Source organism: Erpetoichthys calabaricus, chromosome 2 (assembly GCF_900747795.2).
Source record: "Erpetoichthys calabaricus chromosome 2, fErpCal1.3, whole genome shotgun sequence".
Taxonomy (NCBI): Eukaryota; Metazoa; Chordata; class Cladistia; order Polypteriformes; family Polypteridae; genus Erpetoichthys; species Erpetoichthys calabaricus.
The window spans coordinates 103,308,451-103,331,116 of NC_041395.2; the positions used below are offsets into that span (position 1 = coordinate 103,308,451).

Here is a 22,666-nt window from a genome sequence, read left to right on the forward strand (position 1 = left end):
CACTAGGCCATATGTTTTGGGTGTGCACCAAATTAACAACTTTTTGGATCAAAACCATTAAATGCCTCTCAGACAGCCTTGGTGTCACAATCCACCCTAATCCACTGACAGCTGTGTTTGGTGTACTCCCAGATGGGCTTAAAGTGGAGAAGGACAAACAAACTGTAATTGCCTTTACTACACTACTGGCACGTAGACTTATCTTGCTCAATTGGAAGAATCCTAACTCATCTATTCTAAGTCAGTGGGTAACTGATGTTATATACTATTTGAAACTGGAAAAAATCAAATTAGCACTTAGAGGATCTTTACAAAACTTTTTCAAAACCTGGCAGGATCTAATCAATAACAATTTAGAATAAGCATTTAAATTGAGGAAGAAGGTTCTCTTCCCTCTTTTACTCCATTTATCTTTATTCATTTATTAATTTATCTATTCACTTATCTTTACTAGCATAAAGTATTACACTGCTGGCCTAGCTCTCTTTCTCAAGAGTCAGGGTTGATTTGTTTAGAACCTTTTTTTTTTTTTTTGGTAAAACTTGAGTTATGTGTATGGCATGTTATTTGATTTTAATAAAATCAATAAAATTAAAATATATATATATATTGTAGCATGCAATGCTTTCATTAGTTTTTTTCATTTAAAACTTACTTTTTTATTTTTGCATATTTATTTCTGCTGCTATTACAGAAGTATATATGACTCTGTCTTGTGTTCTTGTATGTAAAGTTGCTGCTGTGCTTCTAATGGCATGCATTTGGAGATCATAACCCCTGATCAGTTATCCTGCAGGATTAAAAGTCACTCAGAAGGTTCAGTTTCCTATCCAAGTTGACTGATTTAAAACCGTATTTGTCAAGTATTTTTGTGCGTCACAAATCCTTTTTCGGAAAGATTTTCTGGTTTCTACTCGTGCTAGTATTTTTTAATTTGTTTTTTTTTTGTCTTGTGATTGGGTGTTAGTTACAGTGTATCTTTTCTTCTGTTTGTCTGCTATTTTCAGCTTTTGACCAGTTCTTTTGTTCCAGTTACTTATTCAAATAACTTCGCTAGTTTTTCTAGAAGGACAATTCCATCTACTACATTTTATTCCATTGTTTTAAAATGTCAATTTTCTTTCACATTCAAAAACAATCTCATTAGAAGAACTAACTGTGCTCATGTTTCTGTAGATATGAGTTTCAAACTACACAGGGAAGAACTGTTAGATTCCTACTTATGGAGTACACCTGAAATATGACTTGGATTTTGGATTTAGCACCTTTAGCACCAGAGACTTTTAAACATTTAGTTAATATAATGAATCCTTAATGGAAACCTAACAACTTCATATCCAAACTGAAAACATTTTAAATACACTGGTCTGTATCTAAATAGTACAGAAAAGTTAATTTCTTATAAAATAGTGTGTAATTTTAGTAAAGTTAGAGGAAGGTTTTTTCTAGTTATTTGTAAATGTTTTTAAAGTTTCCAATTGCACATAATTTTGTGTTGATTTATTTTTAAATGGAAATACAAGCTAAACTTGCCTCAGTATTAATTAATTAAAATATATAAATTGAATTAACAACTTGGTATAAAATTAGATCAGTCCAGTTCTGAACCCACCTAATTCAAATCAGGGTCTTGTTGGGCTTATACTGGTATTAAAGAAATCTCTTTCTGAAAAATGAAGCAATAAACATTATATGCATTGGCAAACTTACTGTGATATTAGGTGTAGTCTTAAAAAATTAAAGCATTAATTTTAAAAATCTATATTTAAGGCACATCCCTAAAATAGATTAAAACAGTGAAGAAATTTAGGTGGCAGTCACACATGGCATGCCAAGCAAAGAAAAAATGGACAGATGACTTCAAGTGTCAAAATATGAGCAAACAAAGACAGGAAGAGTAACATCTAGGGTAAAATAAAACTCAAAAGGTGCTAAAAAATGACCAAGAAAAAAAAGGTGAGTCAAATCTGAATTGGTCATTACACACTGTTTCTTTGTTTCTTTTACAGTTTTTTCATTATTTGTAACAAAGTTTTCAAAGTTTCAGTCACCTGGTTTGACCTTAAATGAGACAGCTGCCTTGATATCATGCACATGCTCTAGCAATATGCAACATCATAGCAACTAGTTTATAAAATTGAGGCATGTGTGATTTCACATTATTTATTTAGCACTGTAAATGTTAAATGAACAATAAAAAAAAAACAAAGCCACAATTCGTTGGCTTAATGAGTTGGTGGTCCCCATGTTTAGTAAAGGAAGGCATATGCCAGAGTGGAGCTGAAACTTTGGGCCCATGAGGATCATTGTCAAATCCACATTGGCCTTGGAACATTTACCATTTCTTTAATATTTGAGGGTTTGTGTACATGTGCTTTGTGGAGCTGGAGGCTTGTGATAAAGTATCTATCTATCTATCTATCTATCTTGTGCTCCATGATATTTTGAGGAGGGGCATTACAAGGTGGAATTCATTCCTTGAATTTGCAGAGTGAGAGTTTTGCATAGTTTTTGTTATGGGTGTGTCTTGTCTCTTCTCCTGTTGATAACTTTCATGAGTGCCAATGACCAAAACAAAGTTCTATGCTCTGTGTCCACAAATATGATGTACAGTATGGTATTATCTTAGACTGGAATTTAAATTTTTGTACAGCAAGATCAGCCAGATCTAGCACCTGAAGCAGTAAGAATGTCCTCTAAATCTATGCCTCAGTCTGTATGTCATGTATGTCACATTGGGTGAAGATCAAGTAGAAGAATTAGGGCACATTGAAGGGATTATATTTTATTTCTGAGCTGGGGGGAGCTGGACATTGTTGTTAGAAATACAAGTGTCTGGACTGGGTAACTCCAAGTATATAAACCCAGTGTATTCCTGGAGTAAATAAGTACATATAATTCCCACTGATGGTAGTTTTATTATGAGGAATTACTTAGTTCAGGTATTAACAAATTTGGAGAGTCTGCTAATTAAAGTAGTTAATACCTTTTTTGAAAACTTGCATCAATAGGAAATCTGAAAGTGGAAATAGAAGAGGAAATGGAGCTTATCATTCAGTTGGTGTGGTCATCCAGCTGGCCCATTTCCAAAGTATTCAGTATATGCTTGGTTTCAAAATAAACGAGCAGGCACAATGTGCAGCCACAAGAATGAATGAAAAACATTAAATTAGTCTGTTTTCATCCATGAATGAGAGATTTTACAAAAACAGGTGAAAATAAATTAATAAACAAATAATGTTAAATCTACAAGAATATCCACTTCATAAAGTGTATTTTATGAAAAACATATTGTTATTGTTGTATTACAAAATTGGTAAAATATGCATTGATTTATATACATTGTTTTCTTAAATTGGTACAAATATATATTTATTAATGTTCAATGCAGTTGTAAGGAAATTTATGTAAAACACTTCTGCATTCTGTTGTTAAGTGATTCAGATCATGAATAGTTTTGTTGTAGTTGTATATTGAGGAAAACAAATAAAAAAGTCATTCCTCTTATCTTAGGTATCCATTGTTTGGCCTGACTTCCATACCAGTGTGTTTGAAGCTGAGTGGTTAAGGAAACGATGCTTTTCACAACCTTCTAGAGAAAACGTACAAGAGAACCTATTTTTAAACGGTAAGAGGATATTTTTTGTTAAGCTATTTTGACTCAAAATGTATTGATATAATCAAGCTTAATATTTCTTTCCAGATTTAACACAATAGTAAACTGCCAAATTTATAAATATGTGACAATGTATTATATTTAAAATGTACAAAAACATGTATTAGGCTGATTAGCAAGTAAATTAACTGTACTTTGTTTACACTTTCTCACTTTTCCTTTTATCCATATTTTACCCCTCTTACTGCCTATGGTGATTGACATGTTTATTTTCAGTTTGGTGCTGCACATGTGAATTCAAATGTAGACAAATATTACAGAAATTAAACTTGAAACAAATGATAATATAAGAGCAAGAGTATGCATTTTCCCTGCCCTCTTAATTTTTCCTTTTTAGGCGTATATGACAGGCTGAAGTACTTTTGGGAGATTATTATCTTTGCATGCACAGACCTTTAAAACACATTACTGGCATAATCATGATGTCACCTATCTAGGCTGAGATTCCTTTGAATATTCTGGACATGAACTGCATATGTGAAAAAAATGAGATGTGTTAAATTTAGCATGAAAATAAAATCTAAACAAAAAAAGAAATTTCAATTATTTTGATAATGTACAGTGTAAATGTAGCTTTAGTATTAAGATTGATGTTCTTGTTGATTAATTTAAACTAGAATTATATTTTACTCTTGATTGAGTATTTGCCCTGCTCGTCTCATGCTGGCTGGATACACCATTGGTGTTCCAGGATTCAAAACCTTAGGGATATCATATAAAACAATGCAATGATTCACATTATGGATTAAGCACATAGGCACTGGTTCTTTTCAATTGTTACATTATCTGCCTATCTAACATATGTCTCAATAAATGAAACATTTTCAGATATTTCTTAGTTCTATGTTAGAGATATGACATAGTTCTGATTCTCAAACGTAGTCTTAAACCTGCTCCAAAAGCTTTGGCCCCACATTAAGAGGAATTATTTTGTGTGATTTGCAATGGATAGCTGTTCAAATCTGTCAAGAAAGGCAGAGTTTAAATGTCTGGGTGTCTATATTTGTTTTTCCATTATCAATTCACTAAAAGGGGAAACAGAGTCCTACTCGTTTCATTCAGTTTCCTTTTACCTGTTCTCCCACACCTAGCTGTCCAGGTTGTGAGATAGTGTAATCAGAGTGCCATCTCTTTTTTGTCTTCCCAACTATCCATGGCCCCTCTATAAGTAGAGGGTCTGGAACACCTAGCCCTTGCTGATTTTCCTGCTCTCTAGCATTGTAGGAGACTTGATATTTTGTTCTTTTACGAACAGTACCTAATTTATAATTTAATTTATTCTGGGAGCCCCAAAGGTTTCACTTCTGAGGCACTATGCCTCATAGAATTTAGGGGTACTGTTTGGCAATATCAATTTCTTCAAAGCAGTATTCAAAACTGCCATATACTGTTGTTCAAACATGTATTCTCAGGTTAGGTTATTTATTTATTTTGTATTTTACATATGAATATATCAAGGTGCTTCTGGCACTTTCAGAAGAAGTTGACTTCCATTTAACTTTTCTGATTTCAGTTTTTCAACTCATGTAATATTCTTGTCTCATTCCTTCCTCTCAATGTTTTTCTGTCTTTTTATTTTGTTAAAAAAGTGCATGTTATTTGTAGTTTAGCTATTAATAATGCTGTGAACAAGTGAGACATCACATTACATTTATTTAAAGACAAAAGTGATATGCTAGGAAGGGAAAGGTTTGTGTAGAAACAAGGCAAATTTTATTTTATTTAATTTAATGTCTAAAAATATCTAAAATAGTGACTCAGGCAAAACATGCAAGTGGTAGGAAATCTAGTAAGTCCTGAATTTTAAAAGCCAGATGCTGAAAATATGCTGTTTTATGCCATTTTCTATATTGTCATATACAGTAACCTGAAAATCTTGATACATATTTTTCCTTCAAAGGATATTGAATTTTTTTTTCTTGCCCAGCTTTCTTCATGACTCAGTAAATCTTTGTCATTTTTAAGCTCTTACTTGAAGCCTATAAAGATGCTAATGACAGTTTGGATGCTGGTATTTGTACTTATTTGCTTGAACCTGGATGCCAATAACAATGAGAACTTTCATTGGATTCTAAACCACATAAAAGCCCATAGAAAAACTGTTAGTTGGAAAACACTTCACATGCTGAACATCAAGAAAGCTGCTCAGTGGAAATTTTTGTTCAACTTCCTTTGTCGACACATGCAAGACTGATTTAATACAGGGAAGACCACAGAGGAAATAAGTGCCCCAACCCCCCTGTTGTCTAGCCTGCCTTCAAGCCATTGCTGCACATTTGAGCAGGAGCCAAACTTCCAAATTCAGATCCATCTTACTCCACTTTGTTTGTCTTTCATTTCAGAAGACAGAATCCTGGAGCTTAAGATTTTTTCTGGGTTTCTGTTTAAGGTTTTGCAAAGGATTCTTTGCAAATCAAACAAAACATTTGGAAAAAGAGGTATTTTACCAAAGATTTTGCACATTTTTTTGCAGTTCAAAGGATTAACTTTTTTCTTTGCTTCAGTCAAGCAATATTTACTAAATAACCTTTACATCTTATATTCCATTCTATATTATAGATAACAAAACCTCAAAAGAGTATTTCAAATGCCAAATTGCATTGTGCTTTTCTGACGGTGTTTAGTTTAATGAGCAACTCCTTTCACTATTTCAGTGGTGCTTCTTTATTTTTAATACCCACTTAATCAACTTTAAAAATAATCTCTTCAAGAAACCTATCATTCACTGCAATAGACAGTCATGTTTATGTATATAATACAAAATCCACTCCTTTTTAATCAGTGATTAGTAAGGTTGCCAGACATCCAACAAAAGCAGGAAATGTCTGCCTTTTTGGCCTAATGTCCTCCATTCGTCCAGCAAAGCTCAAAACCTAAAAGATGTCTGCCTTTTGCACGTGTACCAGCCAATAGCTGCATACTGACACTTCACCGTCAGACCCTTAAACTCAATCCCCATCCCCCTTTTTGATACAACATAGGTATCTTAACAAGATTAATCCAATAAGGGGACTCTCAGCACTCCTCTGTTATATATGTATAACTAATTATTTGCTAAAAAAAATCAGCATCATGAGGAGGTTGTAGAACACTTTTAATGTGTTCTCCTTTGTATCTGGCAATCTTAGTGATGAGTAGAATTTCCAGTAGGTCCTATCCTTTTGTAACAGAGTGGCATAGTTAAGGAGGTTATGTATATGCATCTTGGCATATACCCAGTTTGTTGACACTGTGACAAGCCTGTACCTGACAAGTGGTATTACAGCTGATGTGACGATAATGCTGTGAATAGTAGGGGGCACTCTTGAGCTATCCCTGGACCAAAATAATGAACAAGAAAATCAAAATATAAAACAAAAATAGTTTATTACATGTCTAATATTACAGGATAAACACAAACTACAAAAGTAAGCACGATAGAGACCTAATGCCTCAATGGCCTACTTACACACATGGCTTTCCTTAACTATTTATATGGAGTGTATGGTTCACTTTTACACCCACCTTTTGCACTCTTGCTGGGGCCTCACCATTCGACTCCAAGCCCAACTAACTTGTAGCTTGCAGGGACATCCCAAGAGAGTAACTACTTTTGTATGAATAGAAGCCATACCAGCTTCCTGGATGCCATGTAGAAAACTTAAAATTGTATGTCTAGAGTTTGCACTGGAGACCCAGGTCTTCCTGGATTTCTGTGCCCTGGCCATCATGGAGAGGTACATGCAAATGCTAGACAGACTGTTGTCCCCAGAAGGAGCCCGAACACCATATCAAGGGTTCCAATGTTTCCTTCTTGCAAGGGCTTCACATATGTTATGGCCCATTCACATATAATCTTTGAAAATTTCTAGTATTTGTTTAGTGTTTTTCAAGCTTTCTAATGGCTTTTTGCATGCATTTTTAAAGTGTTTTTCAGGGTTTTTGGGGTGTTTTTTTTCCTCTTTTCAAGTGTTTTTCAGGCATTTTTCCAGCATTTTCAAAAAAGCATTTTGCAGGGAAAATATTATTGACATCATTTCAGTTTTTAGGCTGTGAGGTGATTGTTCTGTCTCCAGAATGTCTTCTATGACTTAAGTGCTTTTAATCCTGGCAAAGTACTGCAGAGCAGGTGTCATCAGAGTCGTGTGCACACAAGTTCGGTTAACTCTTCCACACCAACGAGAGTCAACAGGACAATTCTGGACTTACTATAAAGTAGGAAGCATCCTGGAAAATTCCAGGATTACACACGGGAGTCGATAAACATGTAAGCACATGATGTGTGAAATAACAAAATAACTATGTTATGTCACAAAAAAAATTGCCTGCCATTATTGGTGCAACATCATGCCCTCGTCTAGTAACAGCTGGGGGGGTTGTGTGAGGTGTCGGCTATCATACACAGTGTGTAGTCAAGTGCGAAGAATTGAACATATCTTGTATTCATATAAAGCCAGTCCTGCATGTGCCGATGGGTAATTTTAATTTGCCTAGTTTATGGTCACAGAAAGTCTGAAGTTTTCACAGCAGCACTGGGGGTAAGGCAAGAAGCAAATTTAGAGATCAGTAGCATAGCCAAGCAGAAAAATGTGTGATTACATATAATCCGGTATCAGAAACCTATTACTAGAGTGTCTATTTAGTTTTAATTCAGTTATTTCCATCCATCCATCCATCCATTATCCAACCCGCTATATCCTAACACAGGGTCATGGAGGTCTGCTGGAGCCAATCCCAGCCAACACAAGGCGCAAGGCAGGAACAAACTCCAGGCAGGGCGCCAGCCCACCGCAGTAATTCAGTTATTTGCTAAGTATATTTTGAAATAGTTTGATCTGATGGTGCAATGGCTAAAGTTCATCTGGGGACTCCGAATGTTGATGGAAAAAGGGTATGGATGTCATTTACTACAAGAAAAACTAAACATTTTTTCATAATTGAAAAGTATTACTGACACATTTTCAGTATTTAGTGTTAAAAAGGGTAATTCTAGTGAAACACACTCGGTAATAGCAATCAATACACAAATACACAATGAGGGAACATGCAGAACCCATATAATTGATGGTGTAAGGAATGAATGTCAGCTCTGCGCTACCACTCTGCCTCTATTTTAAAGCATCTGTACTGAACTTTAACCTAAAACTAAATGTATTCCTGTAACTTTTGTTGAATTATTGTCACTTGCTTTCACTGTATGTTCACACATGACCTCCACCTCAATAGCTGTCACTAGATAACCGAAGCGTGTGCATGCATGTTGAAACCAACATTTCTTTTTTATTTTTAATTTTCAATGAGCTGCTTCACTCCTGGCTTATACAAGAAAAGACAATGACTTCCTGTAAAAACACTACTAAAATGCGTGTTTTCTTTTACCAGCCTTAACTATTAATTTCAGTGGAACAAGTATTTGGCTGAAAATGCTCAAAAACATAGTATTTTCTAAACCACTTGCTGCTAAAAGGCTTAGGTGTAAATAGTGTCATTACAAATAATGGGAAATAACATTTCAAGCAGTTTAGGAGCATTCTGGTCAATCACTAAAACACTAGAAAAATGCTTTGGTGTGAATGAGCTCTTAATAGTATTTCCTCACTGCCTTCTCTTATAGTGTTCTGCACCTTGTAAGGCTCCTGTGTTTGTTCAGTAGTGCCCCCAGCCATTTTAAAACCTGGATTGCTAAATGTATATTACAATATGTGCAGACACAAAATGACTAATAAAGTAGCTTGATTCAGCCTGTTTTCTGTTTGTTTTAGCCATTTCAATTCAACTAGTAAAAAGGGGAATAAAACAAAAAGGTATTTGAACAGTGGGGAAGGTAAACTTTATTTGGCTAGATATGACCTATTTACACAACACAGAGTAAGACAGTTCCTAATTTACATGCAGTACAGCAATTATGTCCCGTACAACAAATGCCAATTGTGAACAGAAACATACTGTGGCATGTAAAAGTATTCAGTTCCCATGAATAGTCATCTTAATTTTCTGCATGACAAAAGATGTGTTCACAAACACTGCTCAAAAAATTAAGGGAACATTTAATCATCACAGTCTAATACCAAGTCAGTTAAGCTTTAGAGATATCAATCTGTTCAGATAGGAAGCATAAACAATTGTGAATCAACTTCACCTGCTTTGGTGTAAATGTGACAACAAGTACATTGGAGAGGCAATAGTAAGACAACCCCCAAAAAGGGAGTGGTTTTGCAGATGGTTTTGCCATAGCAAATTACCCTCTCCTTATTCTTACTGACTGATTCTTCTCAAGTTTGCATTTTGCTAGTGTCCTTGTCACTGCTGGTAGCATGGAGCAGTACCTGCAGCCGATTCAGGAAGCAGAGGTAATCCTGCTCCTCCTGGATGGCACATCAATACATATCGTCGCAAGAAAGTCTCAGGAGCATGGAGGCCAGACACCAGGAGGAACACATGGCCAACTGCACCAGCGTAAGGTCTGACAAAGGCTCTGAGGATTTCATCCAGTGTGTAGGGCTTGAATTACTAACTTTTTAGTTTTTCTTCTTCAGTTAAATATCTACACAAAATGGTTTATTTTGTCAGAAAATTATGATGACCTTCAAGGGGACAAAATGGTTTATTTTGTCAGAAACTTATGATGACTTTCAAGGGGATTGAATACTTTTGCAAATCACTGTATAATCATTGGGTGGAACCCCTTAACCAGAGTACAGAATGTAAGCTATACTGGCAGAAACACATTTTATATTTAGGAACGGGAGGGAATAGCAGTGTCGTAGTTGTCTGAGGTGCCATCAAGCAAAATCCACCTTATGTAGACCTTTTAATAGGGGACCCAGATAATACAGCATATAGTCAAAGCCTTTCATTCCACTCATTCAAAAATAACAAGAATAATTGCAGTTTACATTAACTTAGGTCTTTCTCTGCACAGTGTTCATTTAGAAGTCCTTTTCCTTATATTATGAACAATAATATGGGTGCTGGGAATTAGTGGCTTATTTAAACCTGCCTCCTTAAGAACATATTGGTTTAATAAAGTCCTTAAGGTGAAGTGTTCTCTGAGCTCTGGGGTAGCTCGTAAAAAGTGATCCTGCCTGTTTCCGTGCTTTGCACTTGAGGATCAGAAATCTAACTTGGACTAGGAAGGCATAATAAATATAAAGTTTAAAAAGCGGATTTAATGAAGGCGCATAGGTTATTGCTAATTTGTCACAGAACCAGTATCCAGTGCTGGCCGTGTGTAATTTGCACTTGCTCCCCATGTCTGCGTGGGCCTTATTCAAGATTACTTCTGCTTATCTGTGTACTTCAGCATTTTGCTTGCTTATTCTTTCTTTATCTTCAGCAGTTAACCAGTTATTTAGGTTGTGCCCCAATGACAGAACACTGCCATAATTCAAAGTTGTTTGTGTATGTAGCAGTAAACCCACAGGTCAATCAAAATGTAATAATGGTATTCTTACATACCTAAGGGTGTTTTCTTGCAAATAAATCATGTTTCCATGTTGTCTGTTCCCTTTCATTAGTCAAATGTGCAATTTATACACATATATGCCAAGGCTAGCAGCACATCACAGCTGAGTGAAACTGCTTTTGTCAAGATCCCACCAACATTGAACCACAGACCCATTACTACAGTTAGCCAAGTTTCAGTCCATGATTGGTCATTTGTACTATATGTCACAGCTGTGCGTAAAAAGCAGGAAGTATGCTGTGTATACTACAGCTAATCTTTACACATCATTACTTACGCATAAGCTTCTGTGAGAGTGCAGGCAGATGTTTTGGTTGATGTACGATAAGACTTGAAGTTTGTGCTAGGGGAAATGTCTTTTTCTTATTCAAAAAATAAAAAATATGGCTGAGGAAATCCTAGAAAAGTTACAGAATGGTAGTTATACATAATATGAAGACCTTTAGTTACAGTTTTAACTCTTTTGAGAGCAACATGTTTGTTGAAAGACTTGAAGCTATGCTTAAGTTGTGAGAATTGCATTGTATAACTTTGTAGCGTTGCAGGTCAAGTGTCATGGGTTCAGTTACCATATTTGGATTCTGTCTGCTGTTGGTTCTTTCCATGCTAGTTTTCTTAGCAGTGCTCTTTCAGTTTCACCTTCTAAGCTGTATTTGCTTGAAGTTTCATCTGAGGGCCCCCTTCCTCCTTTTATTGAATGTCACTGACCATTCAAACTTTCATAGATTACTTGTCTTCGATGGAAAGTGTTTGTATCACGTCACTCTGCCATACGCAGTTTCATGTGGGGTTTTCTCGCCCAAAACCCCCTTGACCAATTGTCACCATTCCACTCCATTGTTTAAGACTATGCCAGTTTTCGACTTGCTTGTTTAAAGACATGTGAATTGCAGCACAAAAACCCCAATCTGTTGTACGAATTGTAAGGTTTCTCAGTATCTAGTGGCAAACAGAAATTGTTTCCGGGACTGGTATGAAAAATAATTTTGTAAGTAAAGGTTTTGATGAGTACATAATTATACATTGTTACAAATTGTTGCTTCAGAGTGATATATACTGTAGTTTGTGTGTGTATGTGTGTGTGTTTGTGGGTATATACTTTTTTCCTAAAAAAAATTAAAACATATATACAGTAACTACAACTACAATACTTGTTTTGAGAAACTGTTAAGTGCAAGAGACTAAATGTTTCCAAAAAGGGACAGTATGTTTCCAAATGGAGTGGCACCTTGTGCTAAACAATGTTACATTGCAATGCTATGAGACATTTACCAGGCATAAATATAGCTGATAGGTTGGAGTACAAAAGAAAAGCAATTCCAGGGTTGTGTATCAAAAAATGTCTTGATTATTTACTGTAAAAAAAAAATTTGGAGAGTAATCCCTACAACACCAATTTTTGTGTGTTTTATTTAGTTGATATTGGTGTAAAGGTTTTTAATCATCTAAATGCTTTCTTTTAAAAATATGAAGTGTTATGCTTGCTACTGTTTGGCTATTTGCAGCTCCTTTATTACTTAAGCAGAGTAATAATCATTTATTTTTAGGTATGTAATTTGAGTGCAATAATGCCAGAATCACCTTAGTACATAAGGAGTTAATCACCTTCTATGATTTGCTTGACTCTAAGCAGATGTTGCTGCTCTTCATTTATTTCTGCTAAGTCACTTTCTCAGTCACTTTGCTTTAATAAACACATGAGCACATGTCACTTTGCTGAGGTTGCTGATATATATTTTGGAATTTCCAGAACAGATTGAGTCATAAACTCTCACTTAGCATTTATATAGAGAGATTTTGTAAAAGCTTAAATGCATCTATCCTCAAAAATACTATACTGTTGTTTTTATTGTATTTTTGTGTAGATTATAAAGAACTTTTTCATGGTATGTTCCAAAAATGTTGGATGATGTAAAAAGTGATGTTTTGACAGACCTCGTTCCAAGAAGTCATAATTCATGGGCTTCTTTCTTGATTCATAGTGTGCTGAACTGCGTAATAAGTCTGTATAAAATTAATAGTAAACGGTTCGTGATCACTGTGATGATTTCAAGATTCAGTGCTGCTGCACCCTGTTTTTAGTGACAGAAAGAGCAAAATAGTATTTGGTGATTTCCAAACAAGCTCTGGCTCAAGCCTAATATTGGAAAGTTAACAAAGGCCCTACAGGGTCACCAACAGTGGTCTTCTTTGCTTTGTCGCAGAACACTTAAGGCAGTCTGATATTTCTGTACTCCAAAGAACAGACATACTTGAAATAAAAATAAATACAAAAATCAAGAGCATACTTAAAACTTACCTACAGGAAATTGGAATGTAAAACCAAACCTGGACTTGGACTAATGACTGCATATTATCACATATGAAAACCTTTTTTGAATTTGCTTGAAATTAAGAGTTTAAGGTAGTAGCTAAAATGAACATGCATCTTTTGGGATAAAAAGCTTTTTTTCTGGACAATATACTGAAACAAAATCACTTTTTCTTGATTTTTTTGTTTCTGTTGCTTTTCTGGGTAAATATGTCTAATTTGGAAATATTTGATTTTCACTCCCTTTAATCTTGCACACAGATTGTGCGGGGTCCTAGGCTAAAAACAGTATGCATTACATGGCTAGCCATCTGTTACTAATTAAGGCATACGCATACACTTTTTCTTTTTAAAGTTTGCATACAAGCAAAAACTTCTAATTCTAAAACATCGTGTCCCAAGTGACTCTGTTTTGATTCTGGCAGAATCTCTGTGGATTAACATCTTAACTGCTTTGAAATACCTGTTTGGTCCAAATTTATTTTAGCATTTGACTAGTTTCTGTCTTCTAACCCTGGCGTCCTTGATAAAATTTTACCATTAATGAATTAAAATTTCAAGTCTTAGACAAATAACACTGTATCTTCTAGTACCAAGTACACAATGAAATGGACAATCTCAAGACCTTCATCCAATTCAAAAATTTGGTCCTGGATATATTGTCTTTTCCATTTAATGAATATGAAAATGACTGTAACATTCAGGATCTGAATAATTTTTATGCTCTTCAACATATGTAGAAAAGTGAATATATACAGTAAATCTGATTTGTTTATAGAAAACACAATACAGTAATCCCTCCTCCATCGCGGGGGTTACGTTCCAGAACCCCCCGCGAAAGGTGAAAATCCGCGAAGTAGAAACCATATGTTCATATGGTTATTTTAATATATTTTAAGCCCTTATAAACTCTCCCACACTATTATAAACATTTCCTGCACAATTATACAGCATAAACCCTTTGTATTCTCTTAGATATTAGGTAAGATTCATTGAAATTATGTATGTAAACACAGTTTATATACAGTAAAACCTAAATATTATTTTAAAGATATTGCCGATATCACATATGTTTCAGCCATTATGACAGACAGGCCACCAGCAATAAATACGTACAATGCAAGAAAAATTGTATACAGTAAAATGTGTGTACAGTGACACTAAACTATGTACATGTAATAAGTACTGTACGTAGATAATAAATTATGGTTACTCACCAAAAATGACACGACGACTTGTCCGATAACGATGAGTTTAATTTTACAGCACAACAAAGGATAGCGTTAAAGCTCTTCTAAAGGAGCCTCTTCAGGCGACTGTGTAGCACCGCCGTTGTTCTTCTTCCAGCACTCTTCAATCCAAATGCCTAAAGCAGATTCCATCCAGACTACTGCCTTATCACGTCCACTTGCAACTCATTTTGCGCCCTGGTTAAAGGACACTGCGGCCGTAGATCTTATATGCTTTTCCTCCTTTTTAAATAAAAAGAATTGTGGACTCATTGATGCCGTAATGGTGTCCTGCAGCGGTGTAACTGTTCCCTTCCTTCAACATATCCAAAACTTTTACCTTTTGTGCAATCATTTGCATCTTTTGTTGGCGCTTGGACACGGCCCCTGAAGCAGTAGCAGGAGCACGTTAATGCTGAATGAGTGAGATGAGACTTCCTGGTTAATGCAGCACTCTGTCGCTGAGCCAATCAGCAGCACACAGGAACTTAACTGCGTGCTCTGATTGGGTAGCTTCACAGCCATCCGCCAATAGCATCTCTTGTATGAAATCAACTGGGCAAACCAACTGAGGAAGCAAGTACCAGAAGTAAAAAGACCCATTGTCTGCAGAAACCCGCGAAGCAGCGAAAAATCTGCGTTATATATTTAGATATGCATACATATAAAATCCGCGATAGAGTGAAGCCGCGAAAGTCAAAGCGCGATATAGTGAGGGATTACTGTAGATGTATTGCTATTGAATTATATTAGAGCTGATATGAATATGGAGAGCTTAAAATGGTGTTAAGGAGAACATAAGGAAAAGTGAAGAAAAAAGTAATTCAAAATAAACACAAGTGTTGCAATGTGTTTTGTAAGATCATGATCTCACCATTGATCAATCCATACATGCATTTTCTTATACAGTATGTGATGATGATCTTATGTAGAACTGTATTTATATTGTTCTTCCCTAGGGTCTCTAATGGCTTCCACAGTCATAAAACAGCAGATTATTATAAATGGAGGAATCCTATTAACACAACGGATACAGTAGCACCGTCATATCTGTGAGTAATATGTTCCAAAACCCACTACAGATCAGTCATTTCTCATTTACATACTGCAGTGGAAGCAGAAACATTGATAAAAAGTTGGGGACACCTCCTGTTGACCCTGTATAATTGCAGAGGGAAAATAAACAAAGCAAGTCCAGAACAATTGATTCAAATTGGCAGGTGTGTGGTTTTAAACGATCCCAGCAGGAGGGGACATTAGTGACATCAGTGGTGGAATGGCCGTCAGTCTTCTGTTCTGCAGAGGGAGGAAGAGAGAAGACATTAAACAACAGCGCCACCCCCCCCGGTTCAGTAAGTTATTTCCATCACTAGAGCTCTTAAGCTGCCTTCCTATGCACATGCACACGACAATGTGAACCTTTGTTTAATTGATAAATTACGCACAAAACATATTACCAACATTAAATAATGATAAAATTCATTATCCATTATTATTGTGAACTCTCTCTCTGATTCTGACATTTTAGCTTATCCCTCAAAGGACAATGTAACAATGAAAAGTATGTTGTAAACCCTCAAAGTTTAAACACATTTTTTCATGTTTTTCATTTTTTTTCATTTTTCATTTAATTCTTAGCCTATTGTGGGTATTCACCAGCTACTCCATTCCTCATTGTTTTCAATGATGGGAAGCACCTGATGGCTTCTCTTAGGCTTTGAGTAAGCCTGTATTTTAGTGTTTTGGGGTCATTATTAAGGAAAATTTAGGGTTCTTTTCACAATAACACTGCAATAACATGGCAACGTATGAGGATAGCGAGGACGCTAGAAACTTAGCGGCTGGTTTATACTGTACTAAAATCATCAGCATAACAAAAATGATGTCAGACACGTAGGCATACCCCCAAACATTGCTGGCACATGCTGAGTTTTCATCGTTTGATAGTTTATTTCTGGAATTATCAAATTAATATTTTTGGGTCATGACAAATCTGAGAAAACTGAAACCGCAGACAACAAATCAGCGGATATGGGGGTTTTACTGTATTCAGCGTATGTGTTCAGCTTTATGAAGACACGCCTAGATGATAGAGGCCTTCATAATTAATGTATATAGTTGTAGTACACCTTGCAGTATTTAGGCCAGGTGGTAGTGAGTTTTTTACGCCAAACAGTTGCATCAAATCCCAGCTCCCACTAGGAGAAAATGGAATCTGTTTTAAAAAATATTCTTTACGGTGATATTAAGTAGTTATTTTAAACTATAAAACCAACAGAATTAGTAATGAATCATCTTGTTTAAAAAGTATACACCTACATTGACAGGTAGGTGTGTGGTGATGAGTTGACATTGCTGGAAGCAGTGTGGCATACTTTAGAGTCCTGGATTAAATCAAGTTTAGTAATAAATAAATAAATAATATGGTCATTCACACAAATTTATTTTTACATTTATACAGTAGAATATTGATTTTATCATCTACATACCCTGTGCAAAAAATAACTGCACATGTGAATATCATTTTTTTTTCTTTTATCCCCAACCTATGAAGTTTTGGCCAACAAAAATGAGCACTTATATTATTCACTGCATTAGTTGTTCACCTCAAAAACAGTGTATTTACACAAAACTGAAGAATTTTTTCCATTTTTTAAATTTAATATGGCTAAGCTTATTAAAAGTATTTACTTTGTACTCTAATGCATAAACAAAGTTGCTTTTTATTTAGATACTTTAGGCCGGTTTTCTCCTGGCAACACTACTACCAGAGCCACTACTCCACTGTCATCTGCTCTGTTTGCGTTTCTGGTCTGTGCTTGTCTCATAATGTGCTTTCCCTGTTTCTACACTACATAGTCATCTTTGGGAGATTGCCACCTGGCCTAAGTTTTCCTGCAGGAAGCCCTGTACTTCTTGTGATACAGATATTAAAACAGCACTTGTAGTAACTGGCCGTATTCCGTTTTTCTTGAAATATTCTCAATTGACCTTTGACTGCAAGGCATATGGGAAATGAATGGATGAAATGATAATCTAATAATAAGGGATAATTCACTAAAATGTTCTTAACTGTTGTATCACATGGAAAAACATCTGTGAACAATTGGAAATTGCATTTAACATTTCCAGTTTGATTATCACCGACCAACAAATCATAGCCCATCTTCATTATAGGGAAATTCATTTTTCTCTACTTAGCATGCCATAAGAAGAACAGCAAAATCTACCCATAGCAGCTTTGTGGTTGCTTGGAGCAAAATCCATGCAAATCTGTGTATGCCTGTATTAAAAAGTGAAGATTAACATACTGTATTTTCATTATGTTCATAATGCATTCTCTTATTTATTTATGTAAATAATTTGCTCTTAGTTTCATAAAAGAAAGTGAGCTTTGTTTCAATTAGGAACAATATTATGTTACTGATAAGCAGTAACTGTTCCTCTGACTACTATCACCATTCTTCAAAACTCCATATAACCATATTAGAGGCTATTTTAAAATAACTAGTTCATGTGCACTTAGCTGTGTTCCATTGCAAATAATAAAGTATAATGAATGATTATGAGGAGAAAATGTTTACATTGCATAAGAATAGCAATGTTGGTGCAGGGCGGCACGGTGGCGCAGTGGGTAGCGCTGCTGCCTCGCAGTTGGGGGACCTGGGTTTGCTTCCCGGGTCCTCCCTGCGTGGAGTTTGCATTATCTCCCTGTGTCTGTGTCGGTTTCCTCTCACAGTCCAAAGACATGCAGGTTAGGTGGATTGGCGATTCTAAATTGGCCCTAGTGTGTGCTTGATGTGTGGGTGTGTTTGTGTGTGTCCTGCGGTGGGTTGGCACCCTGCCCGGGATTGGTTCCTGCCTTGTGCCCTGTGTTGGCTGGGATTGGCTCCAGCAGACCCCCGTGACCCTGTGTTCGGATTCAGCGGGTTGGAAAATGGATGGATGGATGGATGTTGGTGCATTGTCAAGAATTGGTTCTTGTTTTGGATGGAATGTTGCCAGGATCGCCGTTGCTCCTGTGCTGCTTTGAACTGAAATAAACAGGTATTGGTAATAGATAACTAAAAAATAATGATGGTGGCTAAAGGTTCGAGCCCATCCATCTCAAAAAAGAAAACCTCACAGAAAATTAAATCTTCATCAACTATGTGCTTCATATATAGTGCATCTACAGAATCCATGCTGTTCTTTGTTTCTTAGCCTACTAGGGGGCTCCGCCCCCTGCTCGCTTCGCTCGCCAACCCCTGGTGTTGGGAATGACAAAGAGCGTGATGTATGAATGAGATATAGAATAGTGTGACGGTGTAGATGATGCAAATAGAAAGCAAACAATAAAGTGTGTGGCACAGTGTAAAGGTTTATTTGAAAATTTCTTTGTACACGCCATTTAAGTGTAAAAGGAAATTCCAGCTCAGAACTTGAAAGGTCATTTAAGATGGTTATTGTTGTGATCAGAGTCAAGTTTGTCAGAGCTTAGAAAGAGTTGTGTCTTTCCAGGAAGTAATGGAATGACTTGGGTATTTATGTTTTCTACATTAATATTTTTTGGACATAATATAGTGTGTTGTGTTAAAAGGGGCATTTGGTGTAATGAGATTGCTGTTCCAAATCTCTCTGTAACTAAGTCGTCGCAGATAAAGGCTTGAGGAATTGTAATAATATGTGGCTGAAGTCCATCTGTATTGGTGAGTGTACCATCTCTCAGTTGTAATAATCAATTGTTATGATCTGGTTCTGGACATCGTATCTTTTTCACTAACTGTATCTTTTGAAAGCAATGCCAATTGTCTGCGTATTTTAAGGTGCACTGAACAATAGCTGAGTGCATGGAATCTGGAAGAATAGCTAATCACTGTCTAAAATCTCCTCCTAATAAAAGTACCTTTCCTCCAAATCGAATATTATTATTCATAAACGTTTGTTCATGCCATTGAATATTCATCAATAAACATTTTTTCAAGACGGATGTCATGTGCAGTGCCACCGTTAATGTTCATAGTGGATTCCGATTTGTAGGATCTAATGTAGTTGATAAAGATTTCACTTTCAGGTACATCGTCAGTTATAAGCTTCTGTAGATATTCAGTATATGAATGTAAAGAAGGCAGTCTAATTTGACCCTTTTGACAACAACGTGTAAATGTATAACTTGTATTGCCAGTTGTTTCTTCAGGGAAGTGAACTGAATGACAATGATTGCAAATGACATTCATTAATCTGAATGAATTTTCCTGGTGTATGTTTTGCTTGTGCCGTTTGAGAGGCGCGTTGTTGCATGTGTAGTATTTAGGACGTGTTGTTTTGGAGCTGTAATCGATTTGCCTGTGCTGTGTGAGAAGCCCGTTGTAGCCTTCGCTGCCATCAACGTATGTCTGAGACGGGAGGTGTTTCGTTTTGAATCCGTGCCTGTTGCGATGCAGCACTTTGATTGATAGTTTGCGTCATGTGGATCTAGGATGTAGATTTGTGCATATTAAATGAAGTATTGTAGGATCTAATGCAGTTCATAAAGGTTTTACTTTTAGGTACATCGTTAGTTAGAAGCTTTAGTTGAGCTTTGCGTTTTTGGAGTCATTTTTTCTTTTAGAAATATGGATAAGTAATAAGGAGTATTGCACTCACTGTTAATATGGAGCCTTTTCTGCGGTTGAACGGTTAATAGTGCCTTATTGTAATGAGATCCACCCATGCTGCATAGCCGTCTATTTTGTTGTTTCTTTCGTGTTCGTGTGTTTGTTCCTGTTATCCTTTCCTTTTCGTTTTGTACCCGTGACCGTGTATTCATGACTTGTTTCTTTCTCAGCATGCGAAATATGGATAAGTAATAAGGAGGATCGCAGTCACTGTTAATATGTTTCCTTTTCTGCAGTTGAACGGTTAATAGTGCTTTATTGTAAGGAGATACACCAATGCTGACACCTATGCTGTCTAGTGTGAAGGTGTTGATGTTCACTTTAGAATATGTGGCTTGGGGTGTCACTTCTTATGGATGTGTGGGGGGGGGGGGGGGGGGGGGGGGGAGTTGAGGATTGTTGTCGCGCGAGCGTCTTCTTTCTTTTTGTGTTCCTGTGTCTTGTTGAATGCCCCTGTTTGTGTGTGTCCCGACCCATGCTTGTAGGGTCTGTGGGGTGGTTTTGTGTTCTTTTTTTTGTGTTCCATGGGCTTGTTGAATCCCCCTCTTGGTGTGTGTCCCGTCCGGTGCCTGTAGGGGGGGGGGTGCCTTGCTGTTGTGTGCGAGCCTCTTTTTTTTTTTTTTGGGTCTAGTTTCGTGTGCAATGTGTTTCGTGCTTTGCCTGCGTTTCCTCATTTCTCCATTTTTCCTGTGCTCACTCCTTTTTTCTGTGGTCTTGTCCGCCTCTCTCGCCCTCTTTTGTCCGCCTTTCTCAGCTCCTCAGCCGACTCTCGCGGACTCTTTTTGCGCCTGCGCAGTACGTCTTTTTGCAGCTACGGCCCATTGCCGGATGTGCCTGCGTCCATCATCCGGTTTAGCATTCTCGGTTAGTAATATGGATGAATGCCTGTGGCACAATATGCACTAAACAAAATGAAAGAATTAAAGCAACTAATACAAAATGTGCAGCTGCCTTAAAAACACACAGTATGACCAACATTAAATATTACAAGAAACAATAGTTTCTGCTCGGGTCCATCTGAAAATAGGCTTAACTGGCCTTTTTTTCCCCTGCTTTCATGATCCATACCAGCTTGGAACATTGCCTAGTGACGAGGTAATGTCCACTGAGATAAATGAACTATGTCAGATAATTATTCCTCTATAGCTTCAAAATTTCAGTTAGAAGCAGTATAGCTGATCAGTGGTAACCTCCAGAGAAAACTTTCTTCTCAAATCCAGACATTGTAGACAAATAATTTAAATGTTTTCTAGTACATTGATATTTTATTTACTCAGTGATGGATTGTGTATAGCAAAATTTAGAAAAAAGCAAAAGTCTTAACTCTTAAAATGTGGAAATTAGTTCTATACTTCATTCGTAATTATTCAATTTAAATAATTCTTATATTGTCAATTGACAATTACATTTTGTGGTCATCTTGTGCAAATATGAGACATACAGATTTGTTGCACATTGTTGACTGCTGTCCTCAGAATTCAGACTCAAAGCACATTATTAATACAGTACTTTTACATTTTTACATACATAAACAGCATGTGATGTATGTGTTTTATATATATATATAATATATATAATATATATATATATATATATATATATATATAGTGGCCACCAGGAGGCAGCTTCCCAAACTCAAACACAACATTAGGATACAAATTCTGGTGTATATAAAGGTTTACAGTCATCCCTCACCTATCGCGGGGGTTACGTTCCAGAGCCCCCCGCGATAGGTGAAAATCCGCAAAGTAGCGACCTATATTTATTTTATTATTTATACATATTTTAAGGCTTTATAAACCCTTCCCACACTCTTATAAACCTTTCTCACTCTCTTGTTAACCTTTCCTATACTCTTATAAACACTTCCTATGCTCTTAAACACTTTCTACATTCTTAAACACCGCAGACCAACACTGCACACTGCACGCAGCGATCAGACGTCGATGTGTCTGCACTCGCTTTGTGAAGGAGGGCAGCTGAACTCACGCTGAGCAGAAATGGACTTTGTGCTGCTTCTGCCAAAATGCCTGCTTGTCGCTCTGCGCGTTCGGAAGGAGGAGGAGGAGTGGGGGTGTGTGAGGGCTGAACGCACGTTCGCTCAAACCCCCCTCCCCGGAGGCACAGTACGCTCCTGCCACTTCGCATTGTCAAGGGGGTGGGGAGCTGAATGAACGCTAAGGAGAAGTGGACTTTGTGCTGGCTTTGTGCTGCTTGTCGCTCTGCGTGTCAATAATTTTAAAGCCTTGTATTTTCCTGTCTCACTGTCTTGTCTTGCGTGAAGTTAAAATGTTTTATAATAGTGAGATGTTACTCATATCCTTAGCCCGACATCCACATATCATATGTGTTAACAAAGTGTGTTTTATA

General features: G+C 36.5%; 1 protein-coding gene across 1 annotated transcript in view; it reads left to right on the plus strand.

Moving 5' to 3' along the window:
• Positions 1–22,666, plus strand: part of bbox1 (butyrobetaine (gamma), 2-oxoglutarate dioxygenase (gamma-butyrobetaine hydroxylase) 1) — a 105,622-nt gene that overhangs the window by 27,503 nt on the left and 55,453 nt on the right. The window contains exon 3 of the mRNA XM_028794218.2: positions 3,514–3,628. Within this exon, the coding sequence (XP_028650051.1) occupies positions 3,514–3,628 (115 nt within the window). The remainder of the gene's footprint in view (positions 1–3,513; positions 3,629–22,666) is intronic.